The sequence below is a fragment of the Acanthisitta chloris genome, unplaced genomic scaffold (assembly GCF_000695815.1).
Source record: "Acanthisitta chloris isolate BGI_N310 unplaced genomic scaffold, ASM69581v1 scaffold40244, whole genome shotgun sequence".
NCBI classification, from domain to species: Eukaryota; Metazoa; Chordata; class Aves; order Passeriformes; family Acanthisittidae; genus Acanthisitta; species Acanthisitta chloris.
In genome coordinates this window covers 75,337-94,565 of record NW_008670626.1, presented here as the reverse complement: position 1 = coordinate 94,565, position 19,229 = coordinate 75,337, and the positions used below count along the sequence as shown (strand labels likewise).

Sequence of the window (19,229 nt, the reverse complement as noted above, 5' to 3'; positions counted from 1 at the left end):
AACCTACAGTCTTCAGGAGCAAGGGTTGTTTGTCATAATGACAGTGGGATATTATAATGAGTCCCTACAGCTGTCACACTGGTTGCTACTAGGGCAGAGTGGTGTATCAGGAGCCTGTGCTTCACTGTGGCAAACTCTTGCTGTCACACTGAGTGCTGGATTTAGGCCATCTAAAATTAGCCCCTAGCCCTAAACCTCAGTCGTACACCTGAATCTTCTTATGGCTCTCTTAATGCTGCCTGCATGCAGGGTCATAACCCTTTCAGTTATAAAAAGAGCACTGACTTTGGAAACAGCTGTATCCATCTTATTCCCACACCCTGAAATGTTCCTGCCTGTTCTTTTCTGCATCCCTCCTTTTAACATTGCTACCTTTTACCATGTCAATGAAGAAATTTCAGATCTGTGTGAGAAGGGGCGAGTAGCTTACCTGTACAGATGCAGCTGCTGTTGAAAAGCAACCTGAGTAAATGTGTTAGAATTCTCCTAAATACTGAGATAATGTCTAGCACGTAGGTTTAAATAACAGGTAATTCTTGATCTGCCATAGCGTTTCCAGTGAGTCAGTGTTCCCCCCCGCCCGGCTGCAGTAATTACAGAAAAGTATTGCAATTCCTGACTCAGAGGGAGGCTTCCTTCCAAGGTTTCTAGCTGTGCTGGAGCTCCAGCTCTGCAGCTGTATGGAGCAAATTGTGGGGGACATCATGCTATCAGGCTCCAGGACTGCACCAAAAATACTGTGAGAATGGCATACGTTTTGAACTAGTGATAAGAACCATAAAATAAAGAGTTTGCTTTGGATTTGTGGACAGGAATTTGGTTGCCAGAATCTTGGCTGTGACTCTTGTATCTCTTAAAACTGAGTTCTTACAGGTAAGATGTCTCAGAGTACAAATCTGATGGCTTCTCTGACAGGCTAGGCCAGAATACTGCAAAGTGTAAAAGTTAAAAAGGGTTAAGTGTGCTCCAACCAAGATTTGTTGTGGTTTCATGGCTTTTGAAGAGAAAGTGCTTCCTGCAGACTGTGGGAGCACAGGGCATGAGGCTTAGGGGACAGGCCTGGGGATGGGGCTCGGCTGTGCATCAGGTTATGAGCTGGGAGCTGTGAGGAAAGCTTCCACCTGCATTGACCCCTCGAGCTCCATGAGCCCCATCATTTCTTCCTCTAGTGAGGAATTGAGCAGGTACTACAGATGAGTACATTGCATACACACTGACTGTCTTGCTGCTGGCCTGGCCACTCTGGGCACCACAGAATAGCAGCAGGGACGTGCTGCCAAATGTGACCTGACAGCGCTGCCACAAGGGCACTCTGGACTGCAGGGGAGACCAGCAGAAGTGGACCAAAGGGCTTGAGTCCCCTGTTTGCCTAATGAGATGTCAAATCTAACAGGCACGTGGATGGGGCTCGATTGGTTTCATGTTCATGCAGCCTCCATTTGTGAAGCAATGCTCTAGATTTAGTAGAGCTGCACTCTGGGTGCTGCTGCAAGCAGCTGTACACAGCTGGCCACCAGGTCTCTTGTAAGAAATGTGCTTGAAGGTTGTCTTGCCGTTAGCTAAGTGTATTCGGAAGCAGATCTGTGGAAGCTGAGCCAAGTTTCTTGGAGATGGGAATAGATCTTCCTGTATCTTAAATGCTGCAGCAAACCCCACTGTCTGTGTCGAGGTGAATAAAATCTGCAAACGTGTTTTTCATTGTTTCAGCTTAAGCATGAGGATATCCTGTTTAATTCCTTTTTCAGCATTACTATGTAAGAATGAGGGTCTTGAAATTTTTTGTGATTGTTACAGTGTTTTCAAATGCTTAGGCCAGAAAACATTACATGTGAGCATGATATTTGCATTTGTTGATCGTCAGAGAATAGACATTTCTTCCGCAAGCATTGCCGTGACATGTGTGGTGAAAACACAGCTATTCTGAGCGTCTCCCTGTCAAAGTGCTAGTGCTCTTAGTTCTTGGTTCACAAACTTCAGTTAGATGTCTAAGAGCCCTATGAAATAAATAGAAGAGCTGGATGCCAGGGACTGGGATGCACAAAAGCCACAGACCTAAACAGGCAGCTCTCTGGCATCATCAAGGCAATGCAGAAAAATACAGTGCATTAAGTACTCTTACTTGGATTTAAGCTCCAGCCCCTGTATGAAGTAGGACATGCAATCTGAAACCCTTTCCTGAGTTTAGATGCCTTCACCACCCCTCTTGCAAATAGACTACCTGCTCGCTATCTTGGTGACAAGTCATGGAGAAGGTGGAATTCATGGTCCTCATCATCTGCATTACAGACTAAATGTTTGAAATGCTTGCCTAGGAAGTGGGAATCTGTGCTTGTCTTGTACGGGCCAGGGGAGCCCCTGAACCACCAAATTGAATAGAAGGTAGGAGTGGAGTCACCCACTGGAACTGTGTGGGTGCAATGAAGACTGAAGGATCCCATGGAGATGGGAAGAGTGTGACTCTGAAGCTCATTTGGAAAGGCAGAGTGATATATATCTATACCTATGAATCAGTTTATTTTTTTAACTAACAGTTCATTGTCCCAAATCAGGTCTCTACTTCTAGGACTTTGGTGAGGGCTCTGACCACTGTGCTATTGCATGTAATATAGGTAATGCCCTATGTGTGGCTTTTGGTTTGTGTTTGGTTTTTTTTTTTTAGTTTGATGTTAAGGAGCCTGACTGAGATGCTTGGTGCCAGCAAGGTGAATGTTCTTTACGAACACAGCTAAGTTTGTGTCTTTTGAGAAGGTGGGCTCTCAGACACCTTCTTTGTAAATTTTGAATGGCCTGAGGGTAAGACTGGCCCCAAGACATCAAGTAGTACATTTGGGTGTGCAGGTGCTTTTATGGATCTGAGATGTAAATTTTAAGGTCAATAGAAGTGACTACATGGCTTATGCAATGTTTCAGCTGTCAGTTTCTCTTTTCAGGCTGAGTGGACCATTAATGACTGAATGGACTCTGCTGGGAAGGCTTGTCCTCACACCATGACAGCTGACGAATCAGAAGCTGGAGAGTTAGCTCTGGAGCCCCTGCTCACTTGCAAACTATGTCTCTGTGAATATTCCCTGGATAAGATGACCACTCTTCAGGAATGCAGCTGCATCTTTTGTACAGCGGTAAGGTCTATCAGTGCCTTTACATTACAAATGCAGGGTAATGGGAGATAGGCAGAACTCTGAGATGGGATCGCTTGTCTCCTACAAGAAGCATATGTTACCCATGCTGATAGAGGATGCTTTTCTAAAGAGCTTTTGCTGTTAGTGTGTCTTGCCTTATTGAGAAGATTTCTCTGTCATTCTGCTTTTGATAATTCATAACTCTAACAGATTTCCCATAGCAAGTAATAATAAATCCCAGTCATAAATTGGAAAAAAGATGCATTCTAAGACTGTTGGAGAACATACATAGGCTGTATGCAATCTCAGTATTTGTTTTTTAGTGAAGCAAAATCTTGAAACATCATAGGATAGTTGTGAGGTTTTGTTTCCCTGTTATCATTGCCTGAGTTCTCAGAGACCTTTATAGTCTTGTAACTTTTAAGGTCAATCAGAAAACCTAAACAAAAACGAACCTTGGCCTATTGACCTGTGCCTCTCTGCAGTCTGTGCTGCAGAGATGTTGCCCAGGTCATGCATTGCCTATAGTTGTCAGTGAGGACTCTCTGTCCTGCAAATTCAGTTCAAATAAAGCTGGTGGAAATGATTAAAGGCAGAGGTTGAGTGAGCTGATAAAAGCCCTGTAGATAGTAGTACTCTTCTGGTCTCGTTGTCAGCATGGGAATATGGACCTAGTTTCTCTGGTGATAGTGACTTTGATGTACCTGACTAATGGATTTTGGGAACAAGTCAGAAGTCACTGGAGGATGCTGGTGGGGTTTTTTGAACTCCAGAATAAATGTGTTTGGTTTTATTTTTTAACAACATATTGTGGATGAGCATCAAGCAAGTACGTTTAAGTTTTACCCTTGATTGTTTGAACCCATGGAAGAAATTTGGTATTTGTGAAGTCAGCTTGAGTGAGAATATCTTTCACTTAAGCTGAATTCAGGGTAGCTTCAATGGGATGAGTAATCTAGCTGTGTGTTTCAAGAAACTAGGGTAAGATTAATTAATATGCATTTCAACCTCAGTTTGTTTTCCATAACGACTTCCACAAAACATTTCTATATTTTAGTTTGTAACAAAAGTTTTAAGAGCACATACCTAGGAGGTAGGTATGAATATACTGCTTTGAATTAAAAAAAAACCAAATTGGAGGTGGTGATACACTTACAGTGGTCCCATTCTCCTCCAAGAATTCAGTCTCATATTTAGTATCATTAATGACACATTAATCTCAGTGTTAGCTGGGCAGAGTAACCCTTCTGCCCTGGGGAAGGGAGGGCTGCTGAGGACTCTGCCAGGCAGAGCTGGGCTCTCCACTCCTCCAGGACACTGGCCAAAGGGAGAGGTTGGCAATGACTGGGGATGTTGTTGTCTCCACCTGTCCCCTCTTGGTGCCACAGCTGTTACCCCATCCGTACCTTTCTGCTGCTACCTGGCCGGTAGCAGAGAGAGCATCCACTGTGAGCTTGGCTCTTCAGTGCCAGGACAGCAACATGGAGAGTGCAGTTACAGTTGTTTGGCTTCTGTGCAAACTTCACTGACTTTATCTAAACCAAGAGCCAGCCATGAGTGAGCACTGAATGCAGCTGGGAGAAGCCTTTAGACATGCTCTATTTATTTCAGTGAGCGTAATATGTCTTGGTTGTTCTTATGCTCCATGTCTAACCTTTGTCTGACTGTTGTTGTCTGTGTCTGAATGTCCTCCCTATGGATGTGTCTGGGCTGATGCTATAGAGACATAGAGATCTTGCATCTTACAACAAAAGGGGCTCTGGAAACTTTTAACCTGCCTATATGGCTTTCTGTCTTGAATCCAGAGCTGTTTCTGGGAGGTCATATGAGTTGCATGTCTGGGCAGCCTCCAAAAAGCAGTGTCAGAAGCAGTTTGACATGGAGTACCTCAGTCCTGTGGCTTGCATGGGGATTGCTCAGGATTGCAGCCTGAAGGAGCTGCACTGGTATGCCATGCCCTAAATTTCCTCCCACCCATACCAGGGCATCTAGATACCTTCACACTGCCCTTAAGAAAGATGTTGGGGTAAGTATGTCAACTGTGAGCTATGGGATCAAGCCCATATCTGTTTTTCAGCAAACAATGCTTTCAGCTTATTCTTATTTTCTATCACTAAGGTTAATTATACAGATCCAAGGGTAGTATTAAATTTGAAATAGAAAAGGGCTTGACATGGATGTAATAGGTTCTGCACCACTAAGCTGAAACTGGTAGTTTGTTTTTTTTCTATTACACATGTGAAGGTATTTTAGTTTAGTTTAGTTTTGGTTTTTGCTAACTGTAATGATTATTCTTCAACTATGATTATTTTTCACTACAGCATTTGTGACTGTGAAAATAATTGGAAATTGTTACTATTTAGGTATCTGCAGGGGTGAGATCATATTTCCTTTTCATTTGTATCCTGTAAAACCAAGGATTTCAAATTAGTTAGAATTGTGAACAGTTATTTTTTTAGTTTAGAAACTCTTGCAATAAACATGATACCCCATAAAAACTGTGTTCTAGCCAAAGTAAGTAAACTGTTTAAGAAAGTGTGTTTGCATTTTGATGGAATGCTCCTAGCAAGATTGGAGTTTTTCAAATAGCTATGAACATTTCTACTCACTCTGTTCAGAGCAGAAAAAGCAGATGGCTTGCAGAACACACTTGCTGTCTTACTTGGTAGCCCAGTCAGGTCTTAAGAGGCATCAGCCTTGTATTTCTCAACATTTGATGCGCTTGGCTTAAGACTTCATTGAAATGTGAGATAAAAACCACATTTACACATCCCAATCATTTGGAAATGGCTATAGTGTACCTGATGACTTGGTTTCATTGTGTTTGGACTTCTGTTAGTTTCGAATGAAAGGATGATCTCTGAAGAGAGTTGGGCAGGGATGTGAGATATATTTTATCTGCAAAAGTTTTAGAGGACTGCACTTTGCATTACTTGGTTCGTTTCCTATACCTATAAAACCTTTGCAGCGTGACGTGCTGTGGTACACACTCTTACATACAGATAGTCAGCAATATACGTATTGCTCAAGCTGCATAGTTTTATGCTACTTGCCCCATTCCCAAAGAGGGAGGGAGTCTCATCTGTTCCTCATACTGCTTACCTTGTTTCTTGTCTTACCACTCATCCTTGTATGTTTGGGGGATGTCCTTCCTATCAGCAGACTCTTGTGCTTACCTTGTGTTGCAATTTTTTCTTCCCTGAGTATGCAACTACTCTGTGGTTTTTGCCTCTGTGGTGGCTACATTGCTCACATATGTATGTAAAATACTTATACACTGTTGTTTGACCACACCATCATTGTCTTAAAAATACAGTACTTTAGTGCACTTACATCTGGGTCCAAATTGTGTCCTATTTTATCCACTTACAAAATTATACTTTAAATATTATACTTATTTATAATCAGTTTTCCTACATGTTTGCTCTTCTCCTTCCTTCCCCAGAGACCTCTAGCAGTGCCTTACTCAGGCAAGAATCAGGAGTGCTCTGGTGGGGTAGTGCCAGAAATGGATGGGCCACCCTCTCTGCTTTGCCTTTGGACTGGGCACTGGGTGTTGCCCAGGCTTTGGTGCTCATTAGACTGTCTGGAAAGTATACAGCTTGGAGACTCCTGCCTTTTAAAAACTTGGCTGAAACGGCAGGGACGGACTGTGAGTGGTGTGACCATATGTATCTCACATTCTCGTGTTAGAAATGTCCTGGTATCTGGCACAGCATAAATTACCCTTTGGAAGCACTAGTAGGGAGTACAGGACTAGCAGTAATACTGGAAGTATCAAGGGTCCTATGAAAGTCTTGGTGTGTCTGTAGCCTGCAAGCAGTCATGAAGGTGAGGTTTTAACAGGTGGGGTAAGATTGCCCTGGTGGCAGTGATGTCAGAAGGGAACCAGTGCAGTGCAGTTACAGAAAATATGGGCTTAGGGGTCAGTAAAAAAGCCAGGGTCAGCTTCTTCCCCATGCACCAGTTCTTTTGGTTTTGTGTTTCCTCTTTTTTTTTTCCCCTCCTCCTAAACATTTTAGAGCCCTAATGAGAGCCAGGTGAGCAATAAATGGCATTGCTGCTATTTATGTGAAGCAGCAGCTTATATCTATCTTGTGTGATATTTACTGGAACAGGGTTTGAGATACCAGAGACAACATGTAACAAACTCTATAAATAAAAGATGCTTTTATGTATGTTGTTCTGTGTTGTCAGCACAGGTTTATGCAGAACTAGCATGATTCACCCTTCTTTTTTCCCAAGCAAATTCTTTGTTGAGTCTTGTATTTCTGAGAAGTGTGTGAGGTAACTGGGTTTACAAAACCTGCAAAACAAATACCATGATGAGCTACCTGTTTGTTATTTTGGTGCACACAATGCAGTCCAAATGAGATTAAACTTCATGCAGCCTTAAAAGGAGCAGTCAGCATGCAAGCCCAGGTAGCTTCTGGGCTGTCTTGTGCTTCTACACGTAGGTGTTCTGAAGGCATTTGAAGAGCAAGATTTTCTGCTGTAGCTATGTGTGACAGCAAGGCTAGGGCTAGACATGGGCTAAAAAGGCTCTTTTGCTGCTGTAGACAACCTGATGCCCTGGGCAGCTGTCTGCCTGGTGAGTCAGGGCCTTGGGAGGCTGCAGCCTCTGAGAGAGGCTGCTGCCAGCTACTTTTGCTAGAGGGGAAGAAGAAACCCTTACAGAAATAAGAGTTTCTCTGTTGGCACTTCACCAGCAGGACACTCTAAGGCTCCTCTGCTTTCTTTAATCTTTTTAAGAGCCGCTGTGCATTGCCCTGCCTCCTTTGGGTGGCTGAATATTGACATTTTGCCCTTAGTGCTGGGAAGCTTCAGATTGCTTGTGCAGGGGAGCACTGGAAAACTGTAAAAAAGCTATGAAGAATCATCAACGAAAAGCATGGGCAGAAAATCCTGAGAGCAGGGGAGACCAAGTAAATCAAAGACAAGGAGGAGGCAGATGACAAAGAGTGTGGGATGCCTGCTAATTGGAGCAAATGTATACAAATAGTCCACTGAAAGACTACTTAGTAAAACTTGTAAGTAAGGGAATATTTAGATTTGCCATCATCTAGCTAACACAGGATTTAAGTATCACTTTGGTTTCTTTCTGCTGATTTTCAGGAAGGGGTTTGCTCCCCTCTTCTTCCTCCTCTTTTCACCCATCCTAGGAGACACCTGCATGTGCTCATGGCTGTACCAGAACACTACTTTCTCCTCTTCCTAAATAGACCTTGTACTGCAGTGCCCCACTTACTTTATATAAATCTCACCTCAGGTTGTTTTCCACTTCCAAGTGTTGACATTTTGGATTCTTTATTCCTAGCCCAGCATTTGAAATGTTTCAGTATATTTTGTTTTAAAGTTTCAAAAAGGAAAATTCCTACACCTACTGATATTGGCACTGAACACATAGTGCTTTTATAGTAATTTAGATGATTTAACAACTTTTTGTATGCATTTCTGCACAGAGTAACACCAAAGGCAGAGTTAGTAGGGGTACCAAAAAAGCACAAATGTACCCATTGCCTTTTGATGGATTCTGCTATTCAGGAAAAGGGGTTGCACATTTCTGAAGTCAAGAGAGGTAGCAGCATCTGGATGGTGGCCAAGGGAAGGCAGGTGAGGAAGAGGGATCTAACATGTTAATGACAGCTCTGCATCAGTGAAGCTGGTGTTATCTCCATTTAACCAAAGAAGAAACAGATGTGAAGTAAGTTGTCAGTGCCTCAGAGTGCCACAGTAACTGAGCCAGACTCTGATGTAAACCTCACGGTCGTGTCTGTTTTGTAGCTGTTGGTAAGGCCAGCTTTGGCCTGACACAGATTATTAGCTAGAGCAATGATATTCACAGCTGTTTCCATTTTGGGAGGGATGAGTTTCTCTGGTCCTGTTCTCTGGTCCTTTTCTGTTTGGTGGTACCACTTCATGGCAACAATTATCAGGAAGCTATCCTGATTTTTGTGAAGGCTGTCAGGATGTGGCGGGACGTGCGGTTTGGTTTTAGACTGTGTTTCTGAGCCGAATCTAGCACCGTTGGTGGTAGATCTTTTGAGACAAAGCTGATGGCTATATATTTCTCAGATATACTTGAAAGATCCCATAAAAAATAGGCTTGTGAAACAAGATGAGGCCATTATATTCTGTTCCATTGTCATGATTGCTTGGTGTTTTCACTTAGCTGTGTCAATACAAAACGCTTGTCAGTGATGTTATTCCTTCCCTTATATTGAGCCGTGAGCTGATTGTATGTCCTTTGAAGCTACAGGGGCATTTTTTCACTTTGTTTCAAGCATCTTTCCTAATAAGGCTCTTATGTTGCCTTATCTTCTATCTGTTTGAAAGCAAATCATTTATTGCTGCATCTGGTCCTTAGCAATTAAAATATAGATTGGGCAATCTTCATGTTTCATTGGACTTCTGTTTCCCACTTTAAACTGTGCCTATCATAAGTAGCATCATCTGTAGCAAATTACTAAATGGCTGTTTCTGTGGTGTAGTTTTAAAAAACTTCCTGTTATTGGACAAGTCTCACATTTTTTTTTTCCAAGGGAAGTACAAATGCCTCCAAGCTACTTGCCAAGAGACTTGATTCGTCTAGTTTTAAGACCCATTGAGAGATTCTTGAGAGATTCCAGGAGTTCTGTTACCACACATTGAAAGTGACTGGTCCATTTTAGAGATTAAACATGCAGAAGTGCAGATGTCATGTCAGTGTTGAACATATTATTAAACATTATGTAGATCTATCATAAACCCTATGAGTACTCATTAGAGGAGTATATGTATCTGAATGCACAGTAGATTAGATAGAAGGTGACTAGATCAGGTGGTTAAATTCAGAGTCCTGACATGAATTGTCTCATCAAACTTAGTAATATTACATATGCTGTTTAAAAAGCTCCATGACTAATACATTGTCTTGTGTATGCACTGAAGAACAGTTAACATTTCTAAATGATAAGAAACAAATGGAAGTTAGGCCTTACTGAATTAAAAGGGCATGACATGGCCCAGAACTAAAATGACAACTAAATGCCTATCTGTTGATTTTTTTCTGAATCATAAGACACTCTGGAATGTCAGCTGAAAAGTTGTTTTCCCTCCATATACTGTATTCTCTCCCCTCTCCCACCCCAAATTTTGCATTTGTAAAAAGGCTTAATGAAACCTAAAGAGGTTAAATAAAACCAAAACCAATACAGTTGTGAGAACAACTTTGGAAGAGAGATTTATCATTTTAATTCAATCCTATGGACTTTAGGATGGAAATCTGTGTTTTTTTCTGAAATGGAATTTGTCTTGAAGTTAGACGTTAGTAGGAAAGACTTGTTTTGGCAGATGTCTTCAATAATTTCTTGCATTTTCACATTTAATGTAGATTACACCCTAGTAGTGGCTAAGAAATACTGTAGATCAGTTCTTTCTCTTTCCATAACTGAATTAAAGACAAATACCCTTACGTACCCTGTATTCAACTGCTACACAGTGGCTAACAGCAATATCTGTGTCATTTGACTGGAAAACAGGCCAGTGCTTTCAGTTGCTTTCTGCTTCCTAGCCATCCCTCTATGTTTCTTAATAAAGCTACCTGTTTGGTTTTGTCACATCACATATGGAGTTTCCTTTTATGCTTTTGCATCCAAACTAATGAGGCTGCATTAAGGGAACTGAAGAGCTGCAAGCAGATGGGAGAGGAGCAAGGTAATGGAACATGTCCAGGCACTTGACAAAGCAGTATGTAGGAATGATTGAGATCCATCTTTTGTCTTCAAGACATAAATTACCTGAAAGTGGGTTTGAATAGAAACTTAAGATTTCAGAGTGAGAGGGATATAGTGCCTTTGTCACATCATTACCTAGCAACATAACACTGAAATTATACTTTGAACTCATGTTAAAATGCAGAACTATTATGGTCCCTTTGCAGATTAAATACATTGCCAAAGAGGCATATTTTTCTTGGTCAGTATGTTAAAAATCCCCTCTGTACAATATACTTTGAGAAAAAAAAGTTAAAGCTAGAGCAGCATGCAGGAGAAGTGTTGAAATGAAGAATCCAAGAATAGCCTGAACAGAATTTTCTCTTTCTGGGCCTCACACCTGACTATAGAAAATGATTCTGAAGATTAGAGGAAGTATTTATTGCTGAAGAAGAAAATTTTTTTATCACTAGTTTGTGCATTCCTGGATTAGGCTTTTCAGTGCTTTTTAAAAGATGCTTCCATCATGTTAGAGCATACATTTTCAACAAAGCCTTAGCTCTAGGAGACGAGTGTGTACTTGGGGCATATGTAAGTATTTGCCTAAATCATAATCTTTCTTAGAAGTCCTGCAAGATAAAAAAGAATTGCATATATGTTGCATGATAACTTGATCCAAGTACTTTGCAGGCCTTAACTTACTAGACACTCATGAGTAGCATTTTGTGAAGTAGGTAAATGGACTTGATCTTATTTTATTAAATAGAGGAACATGATGGCTTGAAAGACAAAACCAGCATAAGAGGAAAAAAAAAAATCTCATCCCAAAATGCTTAGACAGCAAATTATTAGAAAAAGGTGTCATTATACATTATAAATTTCACGCAGAGAAAATGGTACTTGTGTTCCTCTCCCGACTGGAGTTGACAGTAGTCCAGCAGGACTGTGCTTGGCAAAGTTAGATCCTTCTGTTAAGTGTACTGAGTTTTACTGGTGGAATTCCATTGTCACATTTGAATTGATCCCTCTTGTTTGAATGCATCAGGACTTTGTTATATATCCCAGAACACAGATGCGTGCATGATATGATCTGAGGAAGCTGAGGTAACTGATTAGAGTACACTTGCAAGCATGGAAGTTAAAATTACTTGTGTTGGTGTCTGCTATTTATTTGAGGGTTAATGTAATGGAGTCAAACCTTCAATTTAATCTGTAGTCAGCAGGATTCTAACCTGTTCAGCAAGACCTCAGTAGATTTTGTAGTCTGTTGCCTCAACCATTCTGCCTTGGCTACATGACTCATTTGTGGAAACCTTGCTGTACTGGTAAGAGGGTCACTTGGACTTGCTGTGGCCATGGAAAGTAAGAGGATGGTATTATATTACTGTCACTGTAAGCTGCAGGTCCTGTGGTGAGGCCTCTGCAGCCACTAACTGATCTCCATGCTCAAAAGTCACCACACTGTGAGAAATTGGTGGGAGAGTGTAGCCCAGGGTGTTGAGACTTTGTGATTTCTTGGATGTCAAGATGACTCTTTCAGGGAACACGTAGTACCTCAGAAGGCAGAGTATCTTGATCTTTCCTTCACTTTGAAGAGCAATTAAGTAGCATATGTAGTCTGTGCAGTTTTCCTGAGATGCTGCTGATTTTTGTAGACAACATGTACAAAAAATCTTACCATTTAATGTCTGTATAATGTATTTTGGATAGTGTGGGAGGACATATTGCTGAGAAGGTCAATCATGATTCATTATCTAGACATTGAATCCTCTTTTCATCGTGTTTTCAGCTTGCATCTTTTCAGATACTTGTAGTTGCCACTTCTCAAGTAAGCAGCTAAATTAGTAGCTGAGCTGTAAATAATAGTAAAACCCTCTCTAAAAACAGTTTTGCCATTAAAGTGAAGGCATATTTTAAAATTTTAGTGCTTTCCCACTGTTTCTCCTTTGGTGCTAAAAGGGAACACATCTTCATTCATGTACGTACTTTGGTAAAAAGCTTAATCCTGCAGTGGTAAATATTAAATGCTTCCTTTGAGTTTCCCAGCACCTTTAAGTCCTTCCATCAGCTTCTTGAATTGCATGCACAGCACCTTCTCCAAGCACAGAACATCAAGGCAAAAGATTTAATACCTATTAAAATGATTTAACAGGGAGGTTTTCTAGGAAATATTTGAAGATCCATGGCACTGCATAGCCCAGTTATAAAATCTCTCCAAGTCATCCTCTGGAAGTGCAGTGCCCTCTAAAAGTAGTACAGAAGGCTCTGGTCGCCCACCTATCCTCACCTACAACCAAGAAGTGGACCAGAAGAGAACGAGAGTCCAGATGCTGTAGCAATCCTCAGAAATCTCTGTTCTCCTGACTTGGTATCCCTAATGACTTAGATACTGTGTATTGAAACTGATTGCAAAATCCATACTGTGGATCGAAGCTCCTTAAGAGCTTCATCCCCATCCTTGCACGGAAGGGTAATTTTCAGTGCTCTGAGCTTCTGTCCTGGAAGTCTAAATTAAGAACAAGCCTCTGGGCTGCTGCTAGGCCTGCAGTAACTTCTCAGGCTTTGTCCTCCCTCTGTAACTGGCTGACCTGAGCTGCCCCCAGAATACAAATCCACTGTACCACACTGTCAAAACAAATTACTAAATATCAGGCAGCACCACAGAGGAGACAGAAGCCAGGATCTTAGCAAAAGTAAAAGGTTGCTCTCTCATGCTTGCTGAGGAGTTAAGGCAAACTAAATGCTTTTGTGGGAGGGAAATGTTTGCCCTTCACCACATTCTGTCCTGAGACTTGATCCAGAAAGTAATCAGGTCTCCCATGAGGAGCAGAGTGAGATGTAAGGAGGCTCTGATGGAGCATCACCCACGTATCTGAGAAGTGCACTCAACACACCACAGTGCGCGCAGGCCTTGGGGAAAGGACTCTGAGGGCAGAGTTTTCTGTTTACATCATTCATGGTGGAGCCTGAGTACAGGTACAAACCAGGGAGGAAATCTGTGCAGGGAATGAGCACTTGTTACCCTGTTTCTTCTGTGATATGGGCTGAAGCATCTGGGCAATGCTAGGTGCTTAATGAATGTGGGGCTGCAGGAGGAGGTCACCCACAGTCTCCATCTGCATCAGCAATGGCACTAAGAGCCACACTGGGCTCTGAGCACTCTTTTTTGGGCTTTCCCTGTGTTACCTGCTGCCATTGCCCAGAGTGGCAGCAGCAAATGTGGGCAGGACATCTGCTCCCAGGCACCACTGTGGTTATGTACCTGCTTCTGCTTACTGCTCACTGTTCTGTGATGGAGCTGCGTGTGCTAGTGGGGTGATTTGACCTGGTGGTTAAACCGACTTTTTATAAGCACAGTACCTAGATGCCGCTGGGAGAAGTTGTGAGAAGATGGGACAGGGCACTGAGACTGCTGTTTGAATAATAAAATAACAGCTCCTGGTTAAATCTGAGCTGATAATCCCTAGGGAGCTAATACTGCCTTTGGTTACTGACGTGATTTCATTTTTGCTCTTCACCTGTGAATATCTCACCTCCCACATAGTACTTGCACCATCAATTCCTTACAACCTGCTCTGCTGCTTTCTTGGAGGGGTGCAATGCTGGATCTGAATCCATTAGTACTTAATGAGCTAGATATTTAAAGCTTACCAGGTAGATTATACCCCTGTCTTCTTCGAAGTGAATACACTTTGAATATTTACAAATTAAAAGTAAGTTAATCTAAAATGCCACTAAGTTAAACTGATTCTACTTGCTTGAACTAATATAGTATAGTTCATCAGAATTAACCAGAATGTGGATGTGGATGTTTCAGTAAAGAGAAGACAGAATAATAAGGAAGCTTCATTTCCATTTGTAGAAGTCCTAATTATCCTAACAGTTAAGAGGGAATCAGTTTTCCAATAAAAAAACAAATGAGGAAATTTCTTTCATCAGAGCACAATATGCAAGGCTGTCTCAGAATAGTAGAGACTAACACAGACTTGAATGTTAAATGCCTATAGATGATGAAATAATGGTTTTTGAAGAGTCCAGGGATGCTGATACTCTGAAGAGCTGTGATTTCCCTATAACCCAGCTCGTAGCTTTTGAACTCAGTGCCTTTTTGAAGTTTGCAGAGAGACACAGGTCTCAAAGACATGGTTCACTTTGACATAGTTCTTGAAAACTGATGAGACGATAAGGGAAGAAGTCAGCAGTACTGGAGGAGGAGAAGTTTGTCATGTGGGTATGAAATATAAATCTGTAGGGAACAAAGCTACATTAGTCTTGCTGTTTTGTAAAATATGTTTGTTTTCTTTTACAATAAACTATGCAAGCTGATAGCAAAATGTGTCAAAAATACGCGTTTTGTTATTTTGTTCATGGTGATTTGCAGTTTACTGTGTTCTTTGTCATTATTTTGAGGAGACTTGGTTGTTTTGTTTGACTTAGAAGTGAGCTAACTTACCTGTGCATTTTGGAGGTACAATTCAAGCACTGTTCTTCAGTCCATTGCATCAGTTTTATGTCACAATTTTTTTGAAGACTCTGTAATTTGTGTTTTAAAGAGAGGCTGAATCTATTTGAAACTGACATGCCAAATAAAGTATGGGGGCAACAGAGGGCCCTTTTTTCTTGGAGTGGGAAGGCTTGTCATTTTTGTGTAATGCAACAATTTGAAACATTCATAAGGTGGCTTCCATGCTGGAAATGGGCCTTGAATGTACTAGAGGCTGATGATAAATCGTGGTAAACCGTGGAAATTACTTGATCTATGTGGGGGGCTGGGAAGGGGATGAAGAACTAATAGGTGCACTTCTAGAGCAGAACCTTCCAACCAGGTTATAAACCCCCTTTCCCCTCTTATGCAGCTGAGAACAGTAGTCTCTCTCTTGTAAATGTGATCTCCTGCAATGGACACTGCTGGCTGAGAGTCTGAATTAAGAATACAGGAGGAAAAACAAAAGAATGAAGCTTGTTTAATTAGGATGAAAGATATTCCTCCCCCTCAAATCTTCCAATCCTAGTTTAGCAGAGCATAGGGGTTGTTAGTGCTGAAAGGTCTGACTTGCTGACTTAGGTAAATGCAATGTTCGGCAGATGAAGTCATGCATAATTAATTGTTCTTTGTTGCATTCTTTCCAATGTAATGACTTGTAGCATTCATGCTTATAATAATTGATGTTTTCTATGTGCTAGAGCTTCAAGACAGCCAATTAAGGGAGTGGAGGTGGTAACTGTGCAGCATCTCTGGCATCTGTTTGTTACCAACATGTGGGCTATAACTTTTTTTTTCTTTTCTTTACTTGTTTCTAGTGTCTAAAACAGTACATGCAGCTGGCAATTCAAGAAGGTTGTGGTTCTCCTATCACATGTCCAGACATGGTATGCTTGAACCATGGGACCCTACAAGAAGCAGAGGTATCTACACTTTTTTCTTTCTCTTTTTTTTTTTTCCTCATAAATCCCCCAAACTTCTTTATCTACATAATAAATATGATCATACACTTTTTCCTCCCCTTAATTACCTTTAATGAGCTTTTGGCAAGAAGCCTGACTGACAAGAGAAGCTAGAAACAAACAGATGTTTTACAAGGGTTTTGCTCTTTTCCCCTCTCTCTGTGCCTTGGGGAAAGGTTTACTTGGCATCTGGACAACCTCTGAATTTCCCATGCAGGTGAGTTAACCAGAATACCCTGTATCCCAGAATCGCTGACCCTCTATTAGCACTGTCAGTTAAGTCAGATTTGATTTGAGTGCAGATACTGAAATTCTTGTGCCTTTCTTAATTCAAGAGCAAGAACTCGGACCAATGGTATGCAAGGCCAGAATTTCTTTGTGTTTGTTGATATTGGGGTACAATGACCAATTTGCAGTCCAATATAAACTTGCAAGGCTCTGTAGTTAAATGAAAAGAAAGGTATCTGCACAGCTCTAGGTGGAAGTGGGTCTTAAGAGATACAAAAGGTGTTTTTGTTCTGCAGCCAGATCCGTGAGAGGTTGAGAGCTTAGAAGCTAAATGAGATTTAGGCAGAGCTGTTTGCACACCTAGCATGTTCATAATCTCCCAGAGTAACTGGAAGGTTCTGTTTGAAAGTTGAAGGCAGAGAAACTGGAAGGAAAATGTGCTCCTCAGGCCTTCTTGCACCGCTTGTCACAACGGGGTTGGAGGGGATTGTAGATGGCCTCCATCAGGCTGTCTGATGGCCTTCCAGCAGTGCTCAAGCAGCTTCCTGCCTGACTTAGGGCTGGTGTGAAGTTTCTCAGTTGGGCTCAGTGCCAAACCCATGACATGAGGAAGAGCTGTTGGCAGTGTGGCTGGAACCCTCATATGTGCCAGCTGTTCCGTGCATCTACAACACCACAGATAATCTGTGGGCAAATCTAACATTACCCAGCAGCTATTCTCGCTTGCTTGCTTGCTTGCTTTGTGAGGCAGGATCATGCCTGCTGGGCCTGAGAATACAAGGAGCAAAAAACCCACCAGGAGCAAGAGGTGGGTAAGGGATTTTGGCTGGTTTTGTGCATTCTTTCAGCATTTGTTTGCAAGAACAAAATCAAGGAGAATTAGATCTTCATCCTTGATCTAAAGAAAGGCAATTTGTCTTCTGGATTCCCTTGAGCCCTGATAGATGACATAACTGTAGCAGGTGTATATAATCCTATTCAAATGCCATCATTCCTGATAACAAAAATGCGTTGTTCTCCCGAAAAATTCAGGATCTCCTCTCCAGCGTACATTTGAAGTGCTGTAGTTAGCTGAATCAGGGCATGGGAGTTGCAGCTATGTTTGTTATGGCATCCAGGCATATGGTGGAACTTTTTTTGCCTGAATCCAGATATTGTGGAAAGTAGCCAGGTGTTTCCCTTCCTCCTCTCTTCTACATAGGTACAGAGAGGATGTAGCAATGTCCCTCCCACTCATTGCACCAGATTGTAGGTGTCTAGCCGTTATTGAAAATGCGTTTTTTAAAAGAAAATTAGCAAACAGTAGGAAGAATTCTGCTCTGTTAAGCCAGAGTTATGATGCTATAGGAATTAAGCGAGATACATTTCCCCTTAGTAAAGCAGGAGGACACTCCAGGGCATGTGTTAATGGACCACTGGCTTAATCCTTGGGTGTTTTTTGGGCTGAAAGCAGAATGACTAATCAGTCCAAATCTGCATTAGTGTCCCGTGGATGAATTAATATTCTAACACTCCCTTTTGGTGATGCACTTGAAACAAAAACCTTCTGCTTGAATAGCAAACAAGCCCTCAACCTGGTTAAAATTACTGCTTACGTGTTTTACCAAAATATCTATTTCTTTAGGGAAGAAAATCACCCAGAAAAACCAGGAACAACAAAAAGAATAGATTGACTCCATTAACAATCTGAAATGTTAGTATGTGAACCACAGATTATGCCTGTTCACTCTGTATTCACTTTTCTTCTCTATAAAGGCTGTTCTTTGTGAAAATGTGGCCTTTTAAAGCTATTATTTAAAAAACCAGAACCTTATCGGATGGTAGAGAATATGCTTAAATATAGCTATTGTTTGGCATGGAAGTACTATTTAGAATTACAGTTTATTCATTACACACTCTAAAACTCTGTGTGTAAAAGTATGAGGCTTCTCACCTCTGGAGGATCTGGATGTTTGGTGTCTGGCTTCTGGTAGGAAAAGATTCCTCACCAGGACAGTGCTATGAGGAATGACACTACAGTGCCTGTAGTGTGGGGGATAAAAAAGAAAAGCTCTTTTTTTTGTTTTCTCCTATGTGATAGCATCAGTGTTTGGAAAAAATTTTTTTTCGTGTTATGTTCATTTCAGACTGTGCTGTGACTGCTGTTTACCAGGTACTGTTACAGTGAAGAGAAAATAGCAGTTCAAACTCTTTGTCATGGATGTGATGTGGAATTGGTTTCTATACTTCAGGCTAAATGTGTCTAATTATGTTAGCTAATGCAGTTGTTTTGTTTGCTTTTTTAAATGCCTTTTGCCCTAGCCTTCACAAGGGAGATAAAGGCCAATGCAGGCATAATTTGAAGTGAAGAAAAGCCATTTCATTGACTTCAGTGAATTTAGGAGTGAGCTTTCTTCAATAAGGAAACTGAACAATTAATGACAAAGCTTATAAGCAACTTGTAACACAGTATAGCCATTAAAGTTCCTCTCCTTACCTCTCTCAAGATCCTTATTCAAGGTGTGAAACGTTTCTTCAGTGCTTTTCATTAAGACAAACCAATGCTTCAGTAAGACAAACCAGAATTAAATCTGGTTTGTCTTCTCAGTAAAATTCTTATGAGTTGATCTAGTTTGGTACTAAATTATGAGAGCCTTTGCACAGCTCTTGCCTTGACTCTGATTCCTGTGCTTCTGTTGCTTTTGGAAGGTAGGGGGGTAAAACCTCTGGATAACATTTTAAACAGGGAATAGAATTTCTTCTT

General features: G+C 41.3%; 1 protein-coding gene across 1 annotated transcript in view; it reads left to right on the top strand.

Annotated features, from left to right (window-relative positions):
* The first annotated feature begins 2,954 nt into the window (after positions 1-2,954).
* The window catches only part of RNF144B (ring finger protein 144B), a 30,140-nt gene continuing 13,865 nt past the window's right edge, over positions 2,955-19,229 (top strand). Inside the window, exons 1-2 of the mRNA XM_009073733.1 lie at positions 2,955-3,119; positions 16,115-16,219. Coding sequence (XP_009071981.1) covers positions 2,955-3,119; positions 16,115-16,219 — 270 coding nt within the window. The remainder of the gene's footprint in view (positions 3,120-16,114; positions 16,220-19,229) is intronic.